Source organism: Terrapene carolina, unplaced genomic scaffold (genome assembly GCF_002925995.2).
Source record: "Terrapene carolina triunguis isolate 2854851 unplaced genomic scaffold, T_m_triunguis-2.0 Scaffold85, whole genome shotgun sequence".
Classification (NCBI taxonomy): Eukaryota; Metazoa; Chordata; order Testudines; family Emydidae; genus Terrapene; species Terrapene triunguis.
In genome coordinates, this window is record NW_020664436.1 from 3,441,503 (window position 1) to 3,461,437 (window position 19,935).

Here is a 19,935-nt window from a genome sequence, read left to right on the forward strand (position 1 = left end):
TAAGGTGCCACAAGTACTCCTGTTCTTTTTGCGGATACAGACTAACATGGCTGCTACTCTGAAACCTGTTATTTTTTATTATTATTTTCTCTGGAGTTTGGACCTTGACTATACCTTGACCAAGAAATTTGGACCTTGACAAAAAATAATTGACTACCCCTGTGCTAGTCACTTTCTTATCTGTACTTCAGTTTCCCTGTGTGTTACATGAGGATGGTAGATCCTTATCTTCTACTTCATATCGGAGTTGCAAGGATTAGTTAGTTAATGTCTGTAGAGTACTCTAAATGCAAGTATCTCTGAAGATGGGATGCTAAGGAAACCTCATGCTGTCTTCATACCCTTTAAATTCCAACACACCCCTCTATTTTAGGACTTTACCTACCTACCAACTGTATCAGTTTTGCAACAAGTGCTTCTCAGAACTTACCATCTCCACCCAGGACACTCCACTGTAAACACATTACTTTCCCAGTGCCCACCCTACAGTGCATGAGCAGCATGTGATGCATTGCCACAGCCTTTGCCTTAATAGCAGCTTTGAAGTGTAAAATGGTCAGGATCATGTGCTGGGTGTTTACCACTCAATGGGCCTCCTTGTTGAAGTGGAAATTTCTGATTGCCCGGCTTATCCCCGGCTGGCTGCCCATTAACTCTGAATGTCTGTGGGTCTCAGGCTGAGCCTGCTGTGTGTTCCTGGGCTGTCACAATTCTTTACAATAGCTGTCAGCCTTACGGGAAATGACACATTAATCTTATTTGAAATAGTGAATTACACACGCCCTAGCGTCTGAGACAGATCTGCTGCATTTCATGCCTCCTTGTGTCAACCCCAGTCCACATCTCAGAGACACTCCGTGAGGTTATTCTGGACTACAGGTGGCTCCTTCATTTAGTCTCCTCTACAGTGGGCACAGAGACCTGAAGATGGGTTTGCCATGAACTCCTTCCCCCTCCGCTCATGGATAGGTGAACTATTCCCTGAGGTGCCAGCAAGCCTTCATCGTTTGGGCCCTATTTGTGGCAGGTAATTGTGGGGTTCCTGATAGGCATAATGCTGCATTCTCAATGGACGGACACAAATAAATTGATTGAGCTTGTATCACTTCCTCTTAAGATCTTGTCAATGCTTCTAGCATAAGTAGCATCAGCCCTGCCCATTACTCAAATGAGAGCCCTCTACCGAAAACACAGTATGCTGCAGGAAGTAGTACTGGTGATTCAGCAGGTGGTACTTTTCTCTCTGAGTCGGTCCCTCCCTCCCACCCCCCTGGTGTAGGAAGGTGCTATGCTGCTGTAAGTGACATCTTTGGGGTTAGAACTACATCCCAAGCTCTCATGACCAGACATCATAACTGATCAGATTGCTGAACAGGCTGAACCCACAAGAGCCAGAATGCTCCAGAAGACAGGCCACTGCCCTGGGAATCAGAACGCGTGAGTTCTATTCCTGATTCTGCCACTGATGCTTTTGGTGACCCAAGTCACCTAGGGTACATCTACACAGCACTTAAACACCCACCGCTGGCCCAGGTCAGCAGACTAGGGCGAAGGGGCTGTTCAGGGGTGTAGAGGTTCAAGCTTGGGCTGGAGCCTAGGCTCTGGGACCTGTGAGTTCAAATCAGCTAATCTGGGCCAGCCATGGGTCTTTTATTCCATTGTAGACATACCCTGAACCTCTTTGACTCAGCTTCCTTTTGTGACATGAGAACAATGGTGCTTATGGTAGCTTCTTTCATAAAGTGCTTTGAAATCCACATATGAAAATCATTATGTAAGTACTAAGCATTATATTATTTTGTGATGTTCTGTGATGTCAGGCACTGGAACATGGATAGAAACTTGCTTATTACTTAAGCCATTCGGGGGAAGATACATGGGCAAAGCAAGATGGAAAATGTGGGTTTTTGGGTGGAGGGAGGATTATAACATGGGCTGGTATATATTTTTCATTAAAATAAATTCATTTCCACAACTTATCACTCCTCCATCTCATGATATAACAGGTCTGTAGCTTGTTGCCAACTCTCCTCCCCCTGCCAAATTTTCCACTGAATTCCTCTTTTTGCCAAAGCAAATGGTTTAGACAGTTGTTTATTTTAAAAAGTTGTTTCAACAAGGAGATGGAAAACGGGACAGCAGCACACGCTCGCAGCTGTGCCCACCAATGAAACATCAAGTGGGCTGCAGAGACCCCATTGGAAGCAGCAGGAATGGGGGGAGGGGATGTATGTGCAGGAGAAAAAACAGCAACAGTGACAATTATCCTGGAGTCTCCAACCATTATTGAGGGACTAGCAATGGGAAGAATGAATTACACCACCTGCTCTGAGCAAAACTTAAAAGACTTCCCTAGTCAAGCAATACCAAAGTTGTTGCTACTAAGACTCCAATTCTGCAGCAAGGCAGTTCAACTAAATGCTACTCTGCTTTTTATGGGCCTGCCAGTGGAAAGACTCTCATCCATCTCCACGGAGGTTGGACGGGACCCTACGTCGCCTTGAAACCTATTGATCATAAAGGATATTTGAGCTAGCTCCATAGTAGCCAATAGCAACCCTGCTCATGCAATATAGACACCATGAGCATGTCTGACACATTCGATAACTTGTCCTGGGCCTTCTGCATTTCTAATTTAGTGTAGGTCGGGTAGGTAATTTATTTACCAAATGGCTCTGTTTGAGAGGGCGAGCTTTGGTATCTGTCCATGCCTCTTCGAATGTGCCCCAGCTTGACTCCCCCAGTAGTCCATTAGTCTCAGCAGCTGACAGAAGTAACCAGTTCCAAAAGACCGAGGGAGGCCAACTTTTGTGTTTGAAATGGACATTCTGTCTTTGCCGCTTGGACTAAAGTATCCCTGTGTGCCTTGTAGCTCTCTGCCATTAATGGCTATTATCTTAGCTGGATTTTCACTTTCCTCTGCTGCTCTTCAGAACAGCGCTACTATGTTTGTCAAATTTACTGGCATCCAGTGGCTGTGTAGACTTTGACCTCCCATCTCAATGATGCTCAATATTAGTCCCCTGCTTGAGGTATCATTTCATAGTCAAGTCATAAAAAAAGACTGAGAATGGACAGGCGCCCACCTCCCTTTCAGCTTAACCTTGCCAAGGTTATTTCTTTGTCTTTATTATGCCCCTGTACTGGGCAACTGTAGGCAGCAGGATGCTTGCTGTTGATTTTATATCTATTCCAGCTTCTGTGCTGTAGACCCAGCTTGTGAATTCTAATCACTATGGTAGTGATCATGTCTGAAATATACATAGTGTCTTTCTTCCAGAATGATCCAAAGTGTTTTACAAACAGATTTATTATAAACTATACACACAGGGTGAAGTTCACCCATGTGCAGAGAACAGATACAATGCGATTGCTTCACTTCTGTGTATTGTCAGCGCTTATGTGGGACTTTAGTGGAACAGAGGCCTTATGGGGTAAATGTCATCCCTAGCAAGTAGAAAAATAAAATTTACACCATGGGAAGAACGTGTGAAAAAAATTACATTGATTTGGCCTCAGCGTTTGCACTGTTTTCCCACAAAACCAAGAAGGGCAGTTTTCTCAGGTGACATTCACTCTCATCCTGTTTCTCCTATGAAGAAAGCAATTTTTCATCTGGATCAAACTTGTGAAAATTGGTGATAAGTTTCAGGATAGAATTTCTCTCAATCCCTCCCCCTCCACAACACGGGAAATGGCAGAAAATATAATCCCTTGATCAAATCTGTGAATTCTCCTAAAAAACCCAGCCCCTCACAGGTATTACATTGCACTGAAGGTGAAAAAGCCAGCAGCAGAACAGTGCCCTGCGCTCTGAGTGAACCTATTAAGAGAGTTGGTGTAAATTTTTCAGCTTGATCTTAACCGAGCATCTGTTTTGTGCATGCACAGATGATAGTGGTTACAGCATTTCACTTGCAAAGTGAGACGCCAGCGTCTGAGAATCTGGCCCTTAAATTTAAAACATCACTTCTTCACTGGGATAATTGGCATCAACTGGTCCTGTCGTCATCTGTCTAAGCAAAGAAGCCAAAAACTGCATGGGCCGTGTGAGACTGAACTCCCCCTCCCAACACGAGATGTGGTGGCTCTGAGGTGCACTGGTGGGGCTGTGGGAGGAGGGGGGGAAGCTGCACTACCTGTGTTATACCCGCTCCATGGGTAAATAGACAGCTCTGGTCAGCTATCTTCTATGTTACGGGTAAAATTTAAGGTGTTAGTTTGGCCTAGGATCTATCTGAGAGACTGCCTCTCCCTCTCCTTCCATTCCATGCTGGGTTCAGTGGAAGTATTGAGCGGCAGCCCCATTGCTGTAAGAGAGTGAAGGCGGCGGGCAGGATGTTCTCCACAAAGGACCTTCAGCTTTGGAACTCGTTCCATACCTTTAGTCCCACATAGCTTGAGTCGATTGCCCTCCAAGCCAGGCCAGGCTGTAAGGCCCTTTGCATCCCTTAGCAGTGAGGAAATGGGAAGACTTCAGTAGGAGCTTTTACTACTGGATCAGCTGGTTGACCCTCTGCTGATTTGTCTACTGGAGTTGTCTCTTATCAATGTATATTAGAGAAGCAGAGAGGAGAAAAGGTTTGTAGGGCTCTTTTGGAGTGGATTTCTTATATAAATCTCAATAAATACAGAGCACATTTTGCCAGCACTAAAGACACCTAAAAATCACTTCTCAGGTTTGAAAAGATACTTTGTATTGTTTTAAATCCAAGCTCAGGAAAGATGGCTCTGCCTAACGCCTGGCAATCAATTAGCCAGTACTATATTTAGAACGATATTCAATCCCAGCTGTTAAAACCAGGACTTCATTATTAAAATCAGTGAGCCAGACCATTTCTTCCAGGGCTCATTAGGATTTTTTTTTCAAGTCTTTCCCCCCACTCCCCATTTCATTTCTAGAAATCAAAAGGAACAGGATAGTGAGATCTCTGTGTGTTGTGTCCTACTTTTGCTGGGCAGTTGTAGCAGCAGTTTCCATGGCAGGGACAGAGCTCACGATTCAGCAAACACAGAGAGCCCATTGAGCATGGGAGCTGTTATGGGCTCTGGGAAGTACATCTGGTTTGTTGAGAATTTCCCGTTTTGAAAAAGGAGCGGGGGGGGGGGGGAGAAGCGAACATGAGAAATAGCACTGTACTGGTAAGGACAGAGAGTTCTCTTTCAGGAGTCCAAGGCAGCTCAATGCCAGTGGGAGAACCAAAGCTCTAGATTCAGCAGAAGCTGGAAAGGCATATTTTCAAGAATAGTAGGAGTGTGTTAGGAGAAGGTAATAGGGAATGGGGGAGAGGTTTCCTAAGTATGTTATAGTCATTAAAATAAAACTTCTCTTGTTAAATGCTTTATGTTGGCAAATGTCAAAAAACGTGTGCAACAAGTTCCAGACATATTGGTCCGGCTGCGGGGAGACACTCCAATTATCCTTAAAGCAACAGGATCCCCTTTTTCCTGCCCTGGCCTGATCAAGGAAATGTATCGGTGCCTCAGAGTGAATGATTTTATGTGTTTAACCCATTATTGACCCCAAGATAAACCGCCTTGTGCCAGTCAGTGCATGTCAACTGAATGTACCTCTTCTGTGCTACAGCAGGTATAAGAGGGGGAGGACAAAGGACATTTTTATAATGATAGGTAAAATGGTTTGGATACTGTAGGAACCAACCCCAAACTCATACTCAAAATTTATACTGAACTGAACCAGAGTCTTCTTGCTGGTTAAAATGTCTGCTTACCTCTTGCCTTTCCCCCAGCCACTCTTTTCTTCACTTTTTTGTACCTCTGCAGTTTTTTGATCCCAGACAAGAATAAAAGCCAGAGGTCCAAAATACCCCACAGAATGGGAGTTCTCTTAGGGAAGCCATATTACAACAGAAGTGGAGGTTCTGGAACATAAGCCACCCTTCCCTTGCTATCAGAGCCAAATGAGGACTTTTGTTCAATTTTTGCCATAACAACCAACCAGCTCTTGTTGTGATTTCTGTGGTGTGTGCTGTGAGGCAAACGCTGCAACTTTGAAAAGCCAAGTCATCCCCATTGCGATGAAATGTTATGTCAGAGCGATGGCACAGCATGGTGACAGGACACTGTATTGTCCTGATCCTCCTCCAGCATCATGCTTGTCTTCTGAAAACCAGGAGGCCTGGCAACCCAATTACTGGTATTTTATTCACAGTTCAGCTTGTCCCCTCACATCTCTCACTGCAAGCTACTGACACCAGCAATGGAAACGAACTGGTCCAAAGGAAATAACTTGTTCGCTTTGGACAGCCAACTGCTTTTAACATACCAGCCAACCAGGACAGCTTTGCCATTACATGCTGTTTATTTTAGGACTTGTTCTCTTTTAAATATTTTGATATCCTTATGAGCTTTTCATACATGTTCTTTCCCATTCAACCAGAAGACGGAGGGATTAATGCCAGCTTCTAGTCATCAGCAAAGAGCTGGCACCTCTTCCGAGGTCTACACTTCCCTTACTAGATTTTTTCAAAGAAGCAAATGCGAGCTGATGACAATAATAACTGAATATTGATACATTTATGGTCCTTTTCAATGTGAAGGATCCCAACGTTTTTTGCAGATGTATATATCTCCCGCCGTTACATCAGCAGAATTTAGCTAAGTTTTGCCAGGAGACCAGATCTAACAACCCTATTCTTGAAAAACATGCTGTGGGATCTTTAAGAACCAAGAGAGATTGTGCTTCTGATCTCTCACCCAAAAGACAGCACTCCCAATAACAGTATTTCCTAACACCATGTCACAAAAACCACCATTGCCATTTTCCCCCATACACACCATCCTCATCAATAAGCTCTAGAGAAGAAAAAGATTCAATGGGCAGAACCTAGGAGGGGATCTGGGTTGTATCTGTTCAGTAAATGGGATAGATAGACCAAAATCACCGCCTTTAATCTGAAACTCTTTGAATGTCAGGATGTTGCCTCCTGCCTCACCCTGCCCTCATTAGGGTCCCAGCACCTTAATCAGCTGCTTCCATTTTGGCTCCAGAGACAGGTTTCTGTTCTCCAGGAGATACTGACCAAAGATGGCCAAAATCTCTCAAGAGCTGCTTGCAAGGTTCAGATTCTGCCCCAGATTCAACCAGGAACCTGAGGCCTAGCCTAGACTTAACCCATGCCTGAGTGCTACCACCATGGCCCACCTCTAGGGAGTAGAGGACTTCAGTCCCCAGGGCTGCCATTCTGGTACTTTTCACTGGGGAAAAAGATGCATGACATGCGGGAAGGAAAGACGTAGCTGTGTCTGCTGGTTAGGGGGTTTCCCTCCCTCCTCTTACACAGAGAAATACGGGGTACACAGTTTGCCCCTTGCTCTCACTTAGCCCACTCATTGGGATCCTAAGGAAGCAGAAGAAATGAGCTTCCTAGCTGTCAGAGTCAGTAATGAGCCACAGAAGGTGGATCTGAAAGCTGCTGGCTGAAAGGTGCAGGTTCCAGTCAAGCACTTTCAGGAGCTTTCCTACCTTGTCCCTAGCCTCGTTCAGAAGGTCGTCTAGCTCTGAGAAGCTGAAACTGGCCACAGTGATGAAGTCACTCATGACAGGCACAAACCTGTCCCCTGCTTCCCGCATGCGTCTCTTCTGGTAGTCCAGTTCCTGGAAGAGAAGAAGTCAGAAGCGTTGAGTGGCAGCCAGCAATGGCTCCTCAGTGAGAAGAATGGGGCTGGGTAAGTCCAGTTGTTCTGGTTAACACAGAGCACAATCTCTCCTCCAATATACCCATCAGCAGCTACAGTTCAGAACCACCCCCAACCTCTGCTTTCACCTACTCAAAGGCAGAATCTCCATAAGATGGAGGCAAATCTTACTTGTCGTCTCCTGGATCCTGCAATAGTAACAAAAGAGTTCCTTACTATCCATCTAATTTATTGTATTTCTAAGACACCTTTAGTACTAAGTGCCACGTAGCTGAGACACTAGGGTTTTCCTTATACTTAGAATGGGAAATAACTGGAACTCAGATAACACGGTGTGGTAACTACAAGTAAATGCTGGTTTATTTAATAGTGCAGTGGTATTGTGAATCACAGGGAAAGCCTTTCAGGAAGCTGCCCTGTTCTGGAGCTGGGCTGATGGCAGAAAGTGTCTTCCAGAGAGCTGCTGAACCACACTGGTTCTACAGCAGCGAGGAAGGGCTGCATTGCCCCTAGCTCACAGGGGCATTTTGAGGCTTGCCAGCATTTGTCCCCAATTAATATTTGCAAAATACTTTGAGATCTTTGTATTAAAGATGTTATAGAAGAGCAAAGCCTTGTTAGTGTTCAGACACGGAGTTGTCTGGCCATGTGGTAGAGTAAATACAGTCTTAGGTGTTTGCCTTGGTCTTATTTTTAAAAGTTTTACAAAACACAACCGAGGTGCCAGGATTTGGGCTTTTACTCTGGGATACTGCAGTATTTCTATCATCAGAGGTGAAGGATTTTGTTTAAAAAATCTGCTCAAAAGAATGATCATCAGGGAAATTTGCTGAGCCACTGGTTAGAGCACTAGCCTAGGACTTGGGAGACTCTCATTTAAGTCCCTGCTCTGCCATAGACTTCCCCTGTGTGACCTTGAGCAAGTCACTTAGCCTCTCTGTGCCTTAGTTCCCCAGCTGTAAAATGGGGCTAATAGCACTTCCTTGCCTCCCAGGGGTGTTGAGAAGATAAATACATTAAAGATCGTGAGGTGGTCAGGCATTACAGTGATGGGGGCCATATATGTTTCTTGGATGGATAGATAAAGGATGTGATCAATCCAGCTATCTCCTGTGTCACCAATAGCAAGGGGAGGGGAACTCAGTGTCAGAAGCAGGGAAGCATTTCCCATATAGCTGGGGTACTGGTTTCATAGTCAGAAGAAAAACTTTTAATGATGGAGTATTTGATCAAAATGTACGTGCTTAGACATGAAAGCTCTCCTTCTGATGGCTGAGCCACCACTTCAACTGAATGGAAACCAATCCCCAGTCTTCAGCACAAGAGTTTGCATATGCATACCACCTCCCTTGGGCACCTTTTCAGCACCATGGCTGCTTATTGATGGAGGCTCAGAAATGCCAATTGAAGCTTAAAAATTTAATCTCCAATGTATCCTGCATGATACGCAGTGGCTGGATGTGTGATTTCCGATGTGTGATTTCCAAAAGCTGGACTGAACAATAAAGGGCTGTGTTCCATTTTTAAATCACACCACAAACCTGGGGAAGCGAAGGGTTACAAGTACCTTTAAGAGCAGCTGACTGCAAAACTATTTTTAGTCTTCTATTCTTATGGGGCCTTGAAGAATCTTCTCAACCAGTGGAGCCAGGATTGTGGTGAGAACACTTTGGAAGTTGATCAAAAGTTGCACGTTCTCCCCCACACCTGACAATGATCTTCTATTGTTGCTTTAGTGTTGCATTTTAAGTGCCAAAAAATGTGAAAGGAGTGAGACTGGAAGGTGCAGGCAGCCCAGACTGAAAGCATCACGCAAGGGGTGGGGGGGGGCAATGGTGACTGAATGGGAAGGAGATTTTGCCCCAGAAGTCCACATATGAGAAAGCAGAGGAGAAGCGGATGGAAGGACAATGGGGCAAACAACCCACAAATAGAAAACCAAACGAAGTAGGTGCCTGCATTTCAAGGAGGGAATTGCCTAAGTCAGCCATAAGCGGGGCTCCCTTCAAACCATGAATCCCATGTCAGTGTTCCTTTTATGGGTGCTTCTGACCTCCGAACACCCACCCATAGCAGCAGCCTCTGTTACTAGTGCTTCCTCCTGACCCAATAATCCACACTGGGTCTGAAGCTTTTAATCCAGGAGGAACTGATGACGACTCACTGAAGTTAGTACGATGGCTCTGGGGACCAGTAATAGGACACAGAGCCCTCCTCCTCCTCCCTGATCTCCAGTTCAAATCCAGCCCAGGTGAAAAAGAGGCTAAAAGTCATTACCCTCTGCAGGCTGTTTGATGATGTATAAGAAATAAGAGGTGGGTCTCATTCAAGTTCCTACCAGAGAGGTGTCTGAATCACAGACATCACGCTTGCCACCAGTTGGCCCCTTTGTTGGCAATCTCAAGTCAGAGACCAAAAAATGAATTGGCAATGGAGACTGAGCTCTGCTCTCATGACTAGAGAGAGAGGGTCTCTACAGGCTAGGGTGAAGGCACACTGGCAGGGTCATGCGGGGGAAGCTTGCACTTCTATGGCTGGTTATTGCACCAGTTGAGTGGCTCCATTAGGTCTCCAGGATCCCAGTCTGGCACCTTCCACTAGCATTTCATTGACATATTTTAAAACAAAGCCAAGCGCCTTATCCTAAAGATAACAGCACCAAAAGGGTGGGAAGTTAGTGCCAACCAGCCTTACACTGATAACCAGGACTGAAAAGGTCACTGATAGCTAAACAGAGCAAGGGTCTCATTGTGTTTCAAACATCTCAAATGCTGTCTTTTACCTCTATTTAATGTCATGATTGCCCTCGTGTCCCACAGTCAGCAGAGGACACAGTCAGTGTAGGATTCATGGCTTGCAAATCCAGGGAGAAGGAAGGGGGAATATGCAGCCATGCAGCTGTTAGATGAACTTAGGCAAGAGAGGATATAACAACAGTAAGACTTGGCACTTACATAGGACTTTACATTTTCAAAGCTCTATGCAAACATTAGCTAGCTAACCCTCCGAACACCCTGTGGTAGGTAAGAGTTATAATCCTCATTTCACAGATGGGAGGTAGAGAAGTTAAGTGACTTGTTGAAGGCCACACAGAAAGTCAGTGGCAGAGCCAAGATTAAAAAACAGGAGTTCCTGGCTCCAAGCCCTAAACTCAGTCCAATGGACCACACCGCCTCCCACTACACCATGCTGCCTCAGGATGACAGAGGGTATGTCTACACTGCAATAGGGAGGTGTGATTGCAGACATACCAGAGCTAGCTTTGATGAAAGAAACTGGGTTCTATAGAAATTACTCTACAAACCTACAGAAATGAATAGAGAATGGGATTCTTTACACAGGTTTTCTGAACCGGCCTACAGAATTCTACAAGTTGAAATGAAAGAGATGACCTTTCTCTCAGGTTTCTCCATAAGGAATTTGAAGATGCTCATGTTAAATCACATTGATTTCCTTACAAAGTAACCCTTGTTGATGGAGAGTTATTTGCAACTATGTAATTTGGGTTTGCTGTTGAATTATTCCTTTATTTCTTTTTGCTGTATACTCTGTCGAACCTCCAAATCCCAAACTCCTTATCCTTCCCTCCCCCTTCCTTAATAAATATGCCACCTCAATGAATACCACTTGTTAGCTGCCTCCTGAATTCTACTCATTCTGCAAACGCCCTCATGGTGGGTAGGTATTGTTTATTTTTTTTGGAGATTTCTAGGTGGAGGACCCATGTGCTGACATAAAAAGCTGAACCCAGGGATCACTTACACCAATGCCTCAGCTTTAGCGCCTATGATGTAATACCTTGGGTCAGAGGGCTGTTTCATCCAAATACAACACCATGCATTCATCTGTTTTGCAAGAGTGCTCTGCAAAAGTTAACCAACAGCTGAGGAAACAAAGGTAGCAGAAGTCCAGCTTTGGGGACTTTCAGCAGCAGTGGGAAGAAATACCATTGCATGTTGTCTTACAGCTTCTTTGTGTAATGTTTCATCCTGGGTCCCCTTTATCTAGTCCATGTCTTTCTTCTCTCAGCCAGGCAGCTGCTTGTGTTGCTGGCAGATGGGGCAGGTTATAATTGCCGAACGTGTAGTGTATTCCCCACCTGTTTACTCCTGCCCCAGGGGGACATGTGAGACACCTGCTAAGCAACCAGTGATTCCTCCGCACAAAGCAAAGAGACGTTTATTTCATTTTTTGGTGTCTACGCCATTTGTCAAACTGTGTCTCGCTCTGCGGACCAAGATCAAACGAGCGTTTTGTTAAGGCCAAAGTCTGCTAGGATCATCAGCAGAAGCTTAGCAGGACCAGCTTTTATTTATTTTTCCCGGCGAACACATTGTGCTTAATGAGAAAAGAAAAGCCCCCTTCTTCTCTCGTAGAAAATATAGTGCCTCAGATCCCAAGTGGAACATTTTTAGTGTGGAGATTTGGAAATCTTGACATACTTACAACCTCAACGGCTTTCAATCCAGTCTTTATGTTGTTAACTTCCTTCTCCAGCTCCATCAGGCTGCAAGGGAGACATAGAGACGCAGCAGTTAAAACAAAAAGAGCAGTGTTACACAGGAATACAGGAACTGCTATAGCAGAACAGACCACTGGTCCATCAAGTCTGGGATCCTGCCTCTGGCACCAGTCATGCCAGATGCTGGGGACTGGGGGAAAGGCTCTGTGTTGCCTTTTGTATGTGATGTAAAACCCAGGTCCTAACTGCTTGTGGTCAGATTAAAGATCCCATGGTATTTATGGAGAGGAGAAAAAGGTTTAAACTCAGAACATCTGTCACAGGATGCAAGATACCGGCCCGTGAACTCAACCCAGCGCTCTAGCATGGAGTACTAGCCACAGGGCTGGTTTGTAATGATTGCCTGATTCACAGGCAGAGAACTCAACTTCAGCACACACATCACAATGGTCTCAAATCAGTTTCACACCCATTTTCTCCCCCACTTAACTACAGAATCCCATTAGGGACAAACTTATTACTAACCTATCCTTTTATCATGCACTATCTAAATACTGTTGTTGACTATTTCATCACATAGGAGCCCATAGGAGCTAACATCGTAGGTTAGCACAATCTTACCCTAAAGATCACTAACAGACAAACTCCTAAACTGTAGTGTTGTACTGGATATCTCCTTAGCATACAAAAGTCAGAGTACTTTTCATTACCACTAGGAGATGAAGTCTGTCACCTCTAGATCACTGGCTAGAAATTGGTTGCAGGTTACTAGTGAGTGAAAAATTGTTTCTCAAACTCTCAACCAATTCCTTAGTGAAGAAGTGTCCACATTTGAAAACACAGTACTGGTGCTAAGTTATGTCTATGTGAGAGCTTGGAGCACAGAACTTCTCTCTTTATAACCTGCGTTCATTTTTCCCTAGCTTTTCACAGGCTGTAGAAGTATCAGACCAAGCCAGCTCTTCATACAAGGAACAATGGCTGGGCAAATACTGCACACAGGTATTCTGGAACAGTGCTTTGGAAAAACTCCAAAATAGTTTTGAAGGTAGTTGAAACCTTTTTATTCGCTTTCCACAAATATCCACAGGAACTTTTTTGTTTATAACAAAAACTTTAGTGAAAAGTGAAAGTGTCCCAAACCCTTGTGCAAAAGTGTGTCTGTACAAAGGTTTGCATGACCATCTTGAAAATGGCTTAAACAGCCCGGGACTTATTTGCTGGGTTTTGTTTTGTTTTTTATGTTTTTTTTAAACAACCTCCAAATATCCAGCATGGAACATTATATAATGTAGGTTACCAATCACACAGCACAGGTAGTGAATTACAAACAAACAGTCTAGTTATGGTGACTAGTTCAGGAGTATCAAGCAGGACATGTTTGCATAAAACTCTCAATGATTTCACAAATGACTAGGCAGATCCTCAGCTGGTGTAAGTCAGCATGGCTGTCAATGGAACCAAGGCAATTAACACCAGCTGAGGAGCTAGTCCTTACTTGGGAATACAGCAGCAGAGCAAATCTATAAGCAACTAAATGCCTGATTGAAAGCCCACTGAAGTCAATGGACATTTTTCCTTTAACTTCAACGGACTTTGAATCAAGATGCAAGACTGACAGTAGCATTGGACTTACTTGACTTTTGCTGCTTCCGGAAGATGCTGCAGCTCAGACTGCATGTCTAGGATATCTGTGTAGTTCTTCTCAAAGATCATAATTAAGTAGTGCAACAGGGTAATATTCCTAAAATAAAAAGGACACAGATGAGAAAGGAAAGATGGTGGGGGTAATGCCAGCCATTGCAAAGGGTTTGGCGATGGAATCTGGTACGTCAAATGAGGTGAACTTCACATAATGAATCAGCAACTCTGTTAATGAAATGAAAATATCACCAATTAAAAGAGACTATTCTCCCAAGAATCATTCCTTCCAAGAACTAAAGGGAGCTGGGACTTAGGGATGCCATAGGATCTGCAGAGGACATTCCAGATATGGACACTCAGGCTCATTCAGGCCAAAGGAAAAAACTGTCTAGGCAGTAGCTACATAGGGGATGAGTAACCTCAGAATGTGTATACAGGAAGCACATGGCATTAGTTAAAACAAAGTTCAGGTTTATTGGTTTAATGTCTTTAAGATAGGGATTAATTCCAAGTGACTTCTTATGGCAGTTACTCATTCTGTGACAGCCTGAAGCCATTCCCCCTGAAACTGTTGTCTCATTAGATCCCGGCAAAGGGGTGGGGGAGGAGGGGTACGGCCTAGTAAATACCGGCGTGGGAGACATCCAAGGAGAACCTAAAGTGCTGCAGGGTATCACTGATTCAGTAGGTGGCACTCTTTCCTCTGAGTCAGTACAGAACCTATGCTCCGGAATCAGGGCCGGCTCTGGCTTTTTTGCCGCCCCAAGACAAACAAAAAAACAAACAAACCTGCAGGGCGGCCAGAGTGGCGAAGCAAAAAAACAAAAACAAAAAAACTGTGCAGGGCGGCTGGAGCCAGGGTGCAGGGGGACTCCCTGTGCTGCAGACGTGCCCCGGGCAGTGGAGTGCGTGCCCCGGCTAGCGGGGGAGGGAGCGGGGGGGAAAGAGAGGGAAGCCACCCCAAGCACTGCGTTTTGGATGAGAAGTAAAAATTGTGGCCCTGGCTTCTTGTGGCTGCTAAAGATTCCATGTCTCTTTTTGCAAAAGAAAGGATATTAAATACAGGTAGCGTTGCTGTATGCAGTTAATCAGCTGACGAGTTCCACCCAAGATGTGACTAAATTGCAGTGCTGTATTAATTGCTTCTAAAGCACTTCAGGTTCCTGCAGAGTGAAAGCACCATTGAAATGTAAAGGTAAGACATCATTTGAAATTCTCTACAGTATGTCACCGCAGGAAGCAAGATGCAGCATGGTAGCTTTCATTTGCTTGGGGACTTTCAAGCCTACCTGTCTATGCTGGATTTAGTGTCTGCAATTTTGTTCAGGCTGGAGACTTTGAAGCCATACGCACTTCCCCTTTGGCCCTTGTTCATGTAATTGCCAAAAGCCAGGACTACCTCCAAGAGCTGCTTCAAGCGCTTGCTGCGGGTGAGCTCTTTGGAGGCCAGAAGAATGGCTTGAAAAGAAGTAAAAGATGACCCAAGGTTACATCACAGCAGCTTTTCTGAAGGCATTTATCCTCTGATTCTAAGCATTCCAAAGCACAGCCCCAGGGATCCCCAGTCTCAAAGCGTCCAATCCTGGGGTCGATCACGGCCTCAACCAGGGCAATGTCATTTGAAAATGCTGAATGGAACATGCTCACGTGCTCACTGTAATATCCAAGGAGGGGGCCTAGGAGCAGTTTAAATACCTGAATGAATCCTATCTTACCCTCCTCAAAAAGGGCACATTTACAGAAGAGCACCAGGGACTGTGTGTATCTGCTGTTACAGCCACATCTGATGGGGAATTACATGGGTTGGGGCTGTGAAGAAAGTCTGCCTTTAGAAAAAGGGCACACAGCGTTGGTGGCTCCATGGCACAGGGTAAGGTAGAGGGTAGCAGTTAGGACACATTCTGCAGTAACAACTTTATTGAACCTTCGCATGTAATGACAACGTTAGCTGGTGGTCTTGCCTTGTACTGACTGACTCTCTACAAACACGGCATGTGGGTAAATCTCTCAGACATTCCCTGCCCCTCACCGACTCCCTGCAGAGGCCTTTGCCGTACCTTCCACTTTAGGCTTGCATTCTGCCAGCCTCTCTGGGAACTTCTTCTTAAAGAATAACGCCTGCAGCCGCTGCTGGTAGTGATCAATCCTACATAAGGGGAAGCAGAGGGACACCATGAAGCTCGGGGTACCTATGAAGGCAACGCTCAAACACAGATTCAGCACAGACACAGTTCATTTTATACACAAAACTGATCCAGAGGTGGGATTACTGAAGCAGCCTGCAGCATATAAAGGCCTATTGCTCCCAATGCCTGTCGGTCAGTGTCAGGTACTAATACTCAGACTGAGGAGTATAGCATAAAGACACATGGTTTGTACTTCTACCAGTTGCCCATGAGATATGGTTAGTTTCCAGTCTCTTTCAGAAAGATGCATTTTTATAATAGACTCCAAATGGGGTAAATGGAAAAGGGGTCCCACCCAGGAGAGGTGTCAGGTTGGGATAGGGAAAGGGACAGATCCCAGCGGGGGGAGGCGGGGGAAAATGTGACAGACAGATGGAAAAGGAGTGTGTGATGAGTCCCAACTAGGAGATCCAGCAGTTGAAAGCCAGATATGAACATCTGTGTACGTGAACAGTGTTGGATGGGTGGAACAAACGTGTTCTGGTCAATTCAGAGATTCCCCCTAAATGGCACCCAGAGAGAGTTCTTACCACCGAGAAATGCTTATATAATGACTTGAAATGTCTTCACATTGTGGATGTCTGGGAGCCCCAAGGTGTAATTCAGTGCAGAATCTGGCCCACAATATCTTGATTGTTTTCCATCAATGTCACATTATCCATTTTCTATCACAATTACAGCAGCTCCCAAGAAGCCCCCAGAGCATTTTCTCAGCATGTTACACAGACCTGCTCATTTCATAGAGGAATCGATCAGCCCGGGCCATGCGGTCAATTTCGTGTTTATGTTCCTCCAGTAGGTCGATATCGCTCTTCTCAGGAACAAACTTCAGCAGCTAGAACCACAGAGGCAAATCAAAAACAAGCATGAGGGATCCAGAGAGAGAGAGAGAGAGAGAGAGAGAGAGAGAGATACACCCACACAGGTGGAGAGTGAGACCGCGTGCAAGAGAGTGAATTGTTGTGCTACTGTGAGGAAGAGCAGCTCTGATTCCCTCAAGTGACTGAATTCTGCTCTTAGTTACACCAGTGTAAATCTAGAAAGAACTTCTTGCACTCCCACAGCAGATTTACATTGATGTAAGTGAGTAGAATCTGCCCCTCCAAGTGGAGATTATCTATTCCACTCACCCTACAGTACCACACAAAGCCCCAACTATCTCTCTCCTCTCCTGCCCTGCTCTGCAGAAACAATAAACAATATCTAAGCCACTGTATATGTGCCTGACACAGGCTGCTATTCATGTGCTGACCTTAAAAGCTCATACTGTGACAGATTTTTGACATATCTGGTGGGAGTCGTGCTTCAATCTGGTTATAAATATTGTCATGCACACACCCCGGCACACAGTCACGGGGAGCAAATTGCCTGCGAGAAACACCAAGCAGCGGATCTGCTTTTTATCATTGCTCTAATATTTTATCTAAAGAAACCAACAATCTGATATTGAGATGCAGAGCAGCTGAATCTCTCTGACACATCAGGGGAGCCGGGCACAGGCTTGTAAATTTCATTAAGGTCGAGCATAAAAAGGGACCATCTCCTATGGAGGGGTCAGAATAATAAAGAATAAGAAGCTGACGACTTTGCACTTTTTAATGCAAGGATCTCTAAGCACTGTCCAAATATGGGTAAGCATCATTACCCCCATTTCACAGATGGGAAAACTCAGGCAAAGAGTGAACCAACAGCAGAACTGGTAATAGACCCAAGGTCTCCAGTTTGCTGCTCTAATCACTAAACCAGAAATGAAGTAAAGGAGAATAGCCAGCAAAAAAAAGGAGAAGTGGGTTGAATAGGAGAGCAGAAGTAGAGGGAAAGTAGAAATTAAGAGAAAGAAAAACTATTACTAATAAAAAATCATAACCACACATTCTCTAGATCAGGAAACTGAAGTTATAATGTAATAGAAAAACTTAGTGAACCAAACTCTTCCAAGTGTGACTCCATCAAAATCAATGGAGTTACACCAGGGATGCATTTGGCACACTGGGCAAAATTCTCCTCTTTTACATGAGTACAATTATGTCTCAGGGCCAAATTCAGACCTACTATAAGCGGAGGCATTTCCAGTGAAGTTGACTGAGCTGCATCCACTTATCCTAGGTCTTAAATGGGCCCAATGAGCTGCTCCAAGAGGAGGAACTGGCCCATTATCCTTAGACCAACCATTGTAAGAAGTAATTGTGATTCTTCTCACCTGCTCCAGCATATCTTTGGCCAAGTCTTCTTGTTCATCCATCTTCAAGATAGCCCGTTTGATTTCGTCATTGGACAGCTTCAACCTTTCAATAGTGTTAATAGTGCCCCATTAGTAAGTTGAGGAATACAAAAAGCCCCCCAGAAAGCACAAGGCATAAAAGGCCACATTGACAGCTTCAACACAGGGCCTCCTGTGACACTCTTCCCCTCCCCCCCCCCCCCCCCCCCCCCCCCCCCGCGCTTTGCTAGTCTAAAGAAGTCAGTCGCCTTCGTTAAGATGATCTAACCAATTCTGGTGTACAAAGACTTTCCAGATCATACTTTTTTTTCCCTCTTCAGCTTAAGTCACATCAAAAGCAGGAGGAGAACAACAACAACAACAATTGGCTCCTCATAGATCAGAATTCCTTTTATCTTCCCTCATCACAGACACCTTCCTTTTCAAACACTTTTACTCTTCACACCCTGAATCTACATACCATTGAATCCAACTATGAACCTAAGCTTCACCTCTGGGAATATTAAAGTATCTCCTGGCCACTGAGTAAGGGTGTTGAACCTTCCTTTCTGGATCAGGGAATAGGTTTGTTTTGTGCAAGTGTATTGGTTTTGCTTGAGAAATTCACTGTGCCAGCATTCACAGCTGAAAAGGGAATTGACAGCATGAATTTAGGCAAGTAGTGAGTTATACCCCTCAGCAGTGCTAGCCACTTCAACATAGGAGCTCCTGTGCCAGACGGTCAAGGTGGTAAAATTATCATCCTCCTCTCACCAGCCTCTGCTCTATTCTTTAGAGGTCTGCAGTTAATTAGGCAATCAGTTATAGCAAAACAAGCAGGGCTCAGTGAATTGATCAAAGAGTCTTTTCACCTCTAGGTCACCAGTTCAAATCCAATGCAGACCAGCAGCAATCAAAACTTGTTACCATCTAATGGCTGCCAGCTGGCTTTTCTGAAATGGGCTTGGTGGTCCACAATCCAGTTCTTAGTGAACTGCTGTCCATATTACGAAGTCCACACACCATATTTGACATCCTCATTGGTTGTTCCGAGATGGAATGGACCACAAAGGGAACTGCCATCTTACTCCCAAAGAAAGTCTCTACATCAGGGGTGAAGCCTACAGGCAAGGCAAGGCAAAGTGGGGAGTGGGAGGGGGGAGGAGAAGCTTTTGTGCAGAAAGGACTTCAGTCTCCATGGACTTTCCCCAATCAATGCATTACTTAACATTTAGTAGAGGGGGAAAAACAAAAATAAATGAGTCATGGGGTTGATGAATGCAGCAGAATGTTTTTGTCTTCAGTGCTGAGAAACATCACGGTAACATTTCATGCTGCTGTTGCCATTTGGATAGGATCACGTTTTTGGAACTATGCAAAAGCAAATGTAAATGCTTTATTTTTACAGACAGGAAATATTACTAAATCTGAGAAATTTAAATCATTTTAATGTTGCCCAATATAATAAACAGCTGGGAACTAAAATATGAATCAGCAGACATTCAAAAGCTTTTTAAAAATTATGCTTCCTAACTAGCTTCAGCTATGCTGTTCCCAACTATTCATCCAGTCTGTTTTAGAAATGAAGCTATAGTAGAAATGGTGCAAAGGGCCAACTGCCAGCACAAAAGGTAAGGAAACTAGATTTCCATACAAGGCATACAGTTGAGCCACAGTTAGAAGAGACGAGAGAATTAAAAGGCTTGGAAATGAAAGATTGGAAAAAAACATTTTACTTCTAGGTTACCAGGTTGACTCAAGCTCAGCTCAACACAGGGGGAACT

At 44.6% G+C, this 19,935-nt stretch overlaps 1 protein-coding gene across 1 annotated transcript in view; it reads right to left on the reverse strand.

The window, feature by feature from the left end:
* Positions 1-19,935, reverse strand: part of DAAM2 (dishevelled associated activator of morphogenesis 2) — a 214,619-nt gene that overhangs the window by 7,085 nt on the left and 187,599 nt on the right. Inside the window, exons 18-24 of the mRNA XM_029911034.1 lie at positions 18,152-18,236; positions 16,680-16,786; positions 15,823-15,911; positions 15,055-15,223; positions 13,758-13,865; positions 12,106-12,166; positions 7,487-7,618 (exon numbers count right to left, since the gene is read on the reverse strand). Coding sequence (XP_029766894.1) covers positions 7,487-7,618; positions 12,106-12,166; positions 13,758-13,865; positions 15,055-15,223; positions 15,823-15,911; positions 16,680-16,786; positions 18,152-18,236 — 751 coding nt within the window. The remainder of the gene's footprint in view (positions 1-7,486; positions 7,619-12,105; positions 12,167-13,757; positions 13,866-15,054; positions 15,224-15,822; positions 15,912-16,679; positions 16,787-18,151; positions 18,237-19,935) is intronic.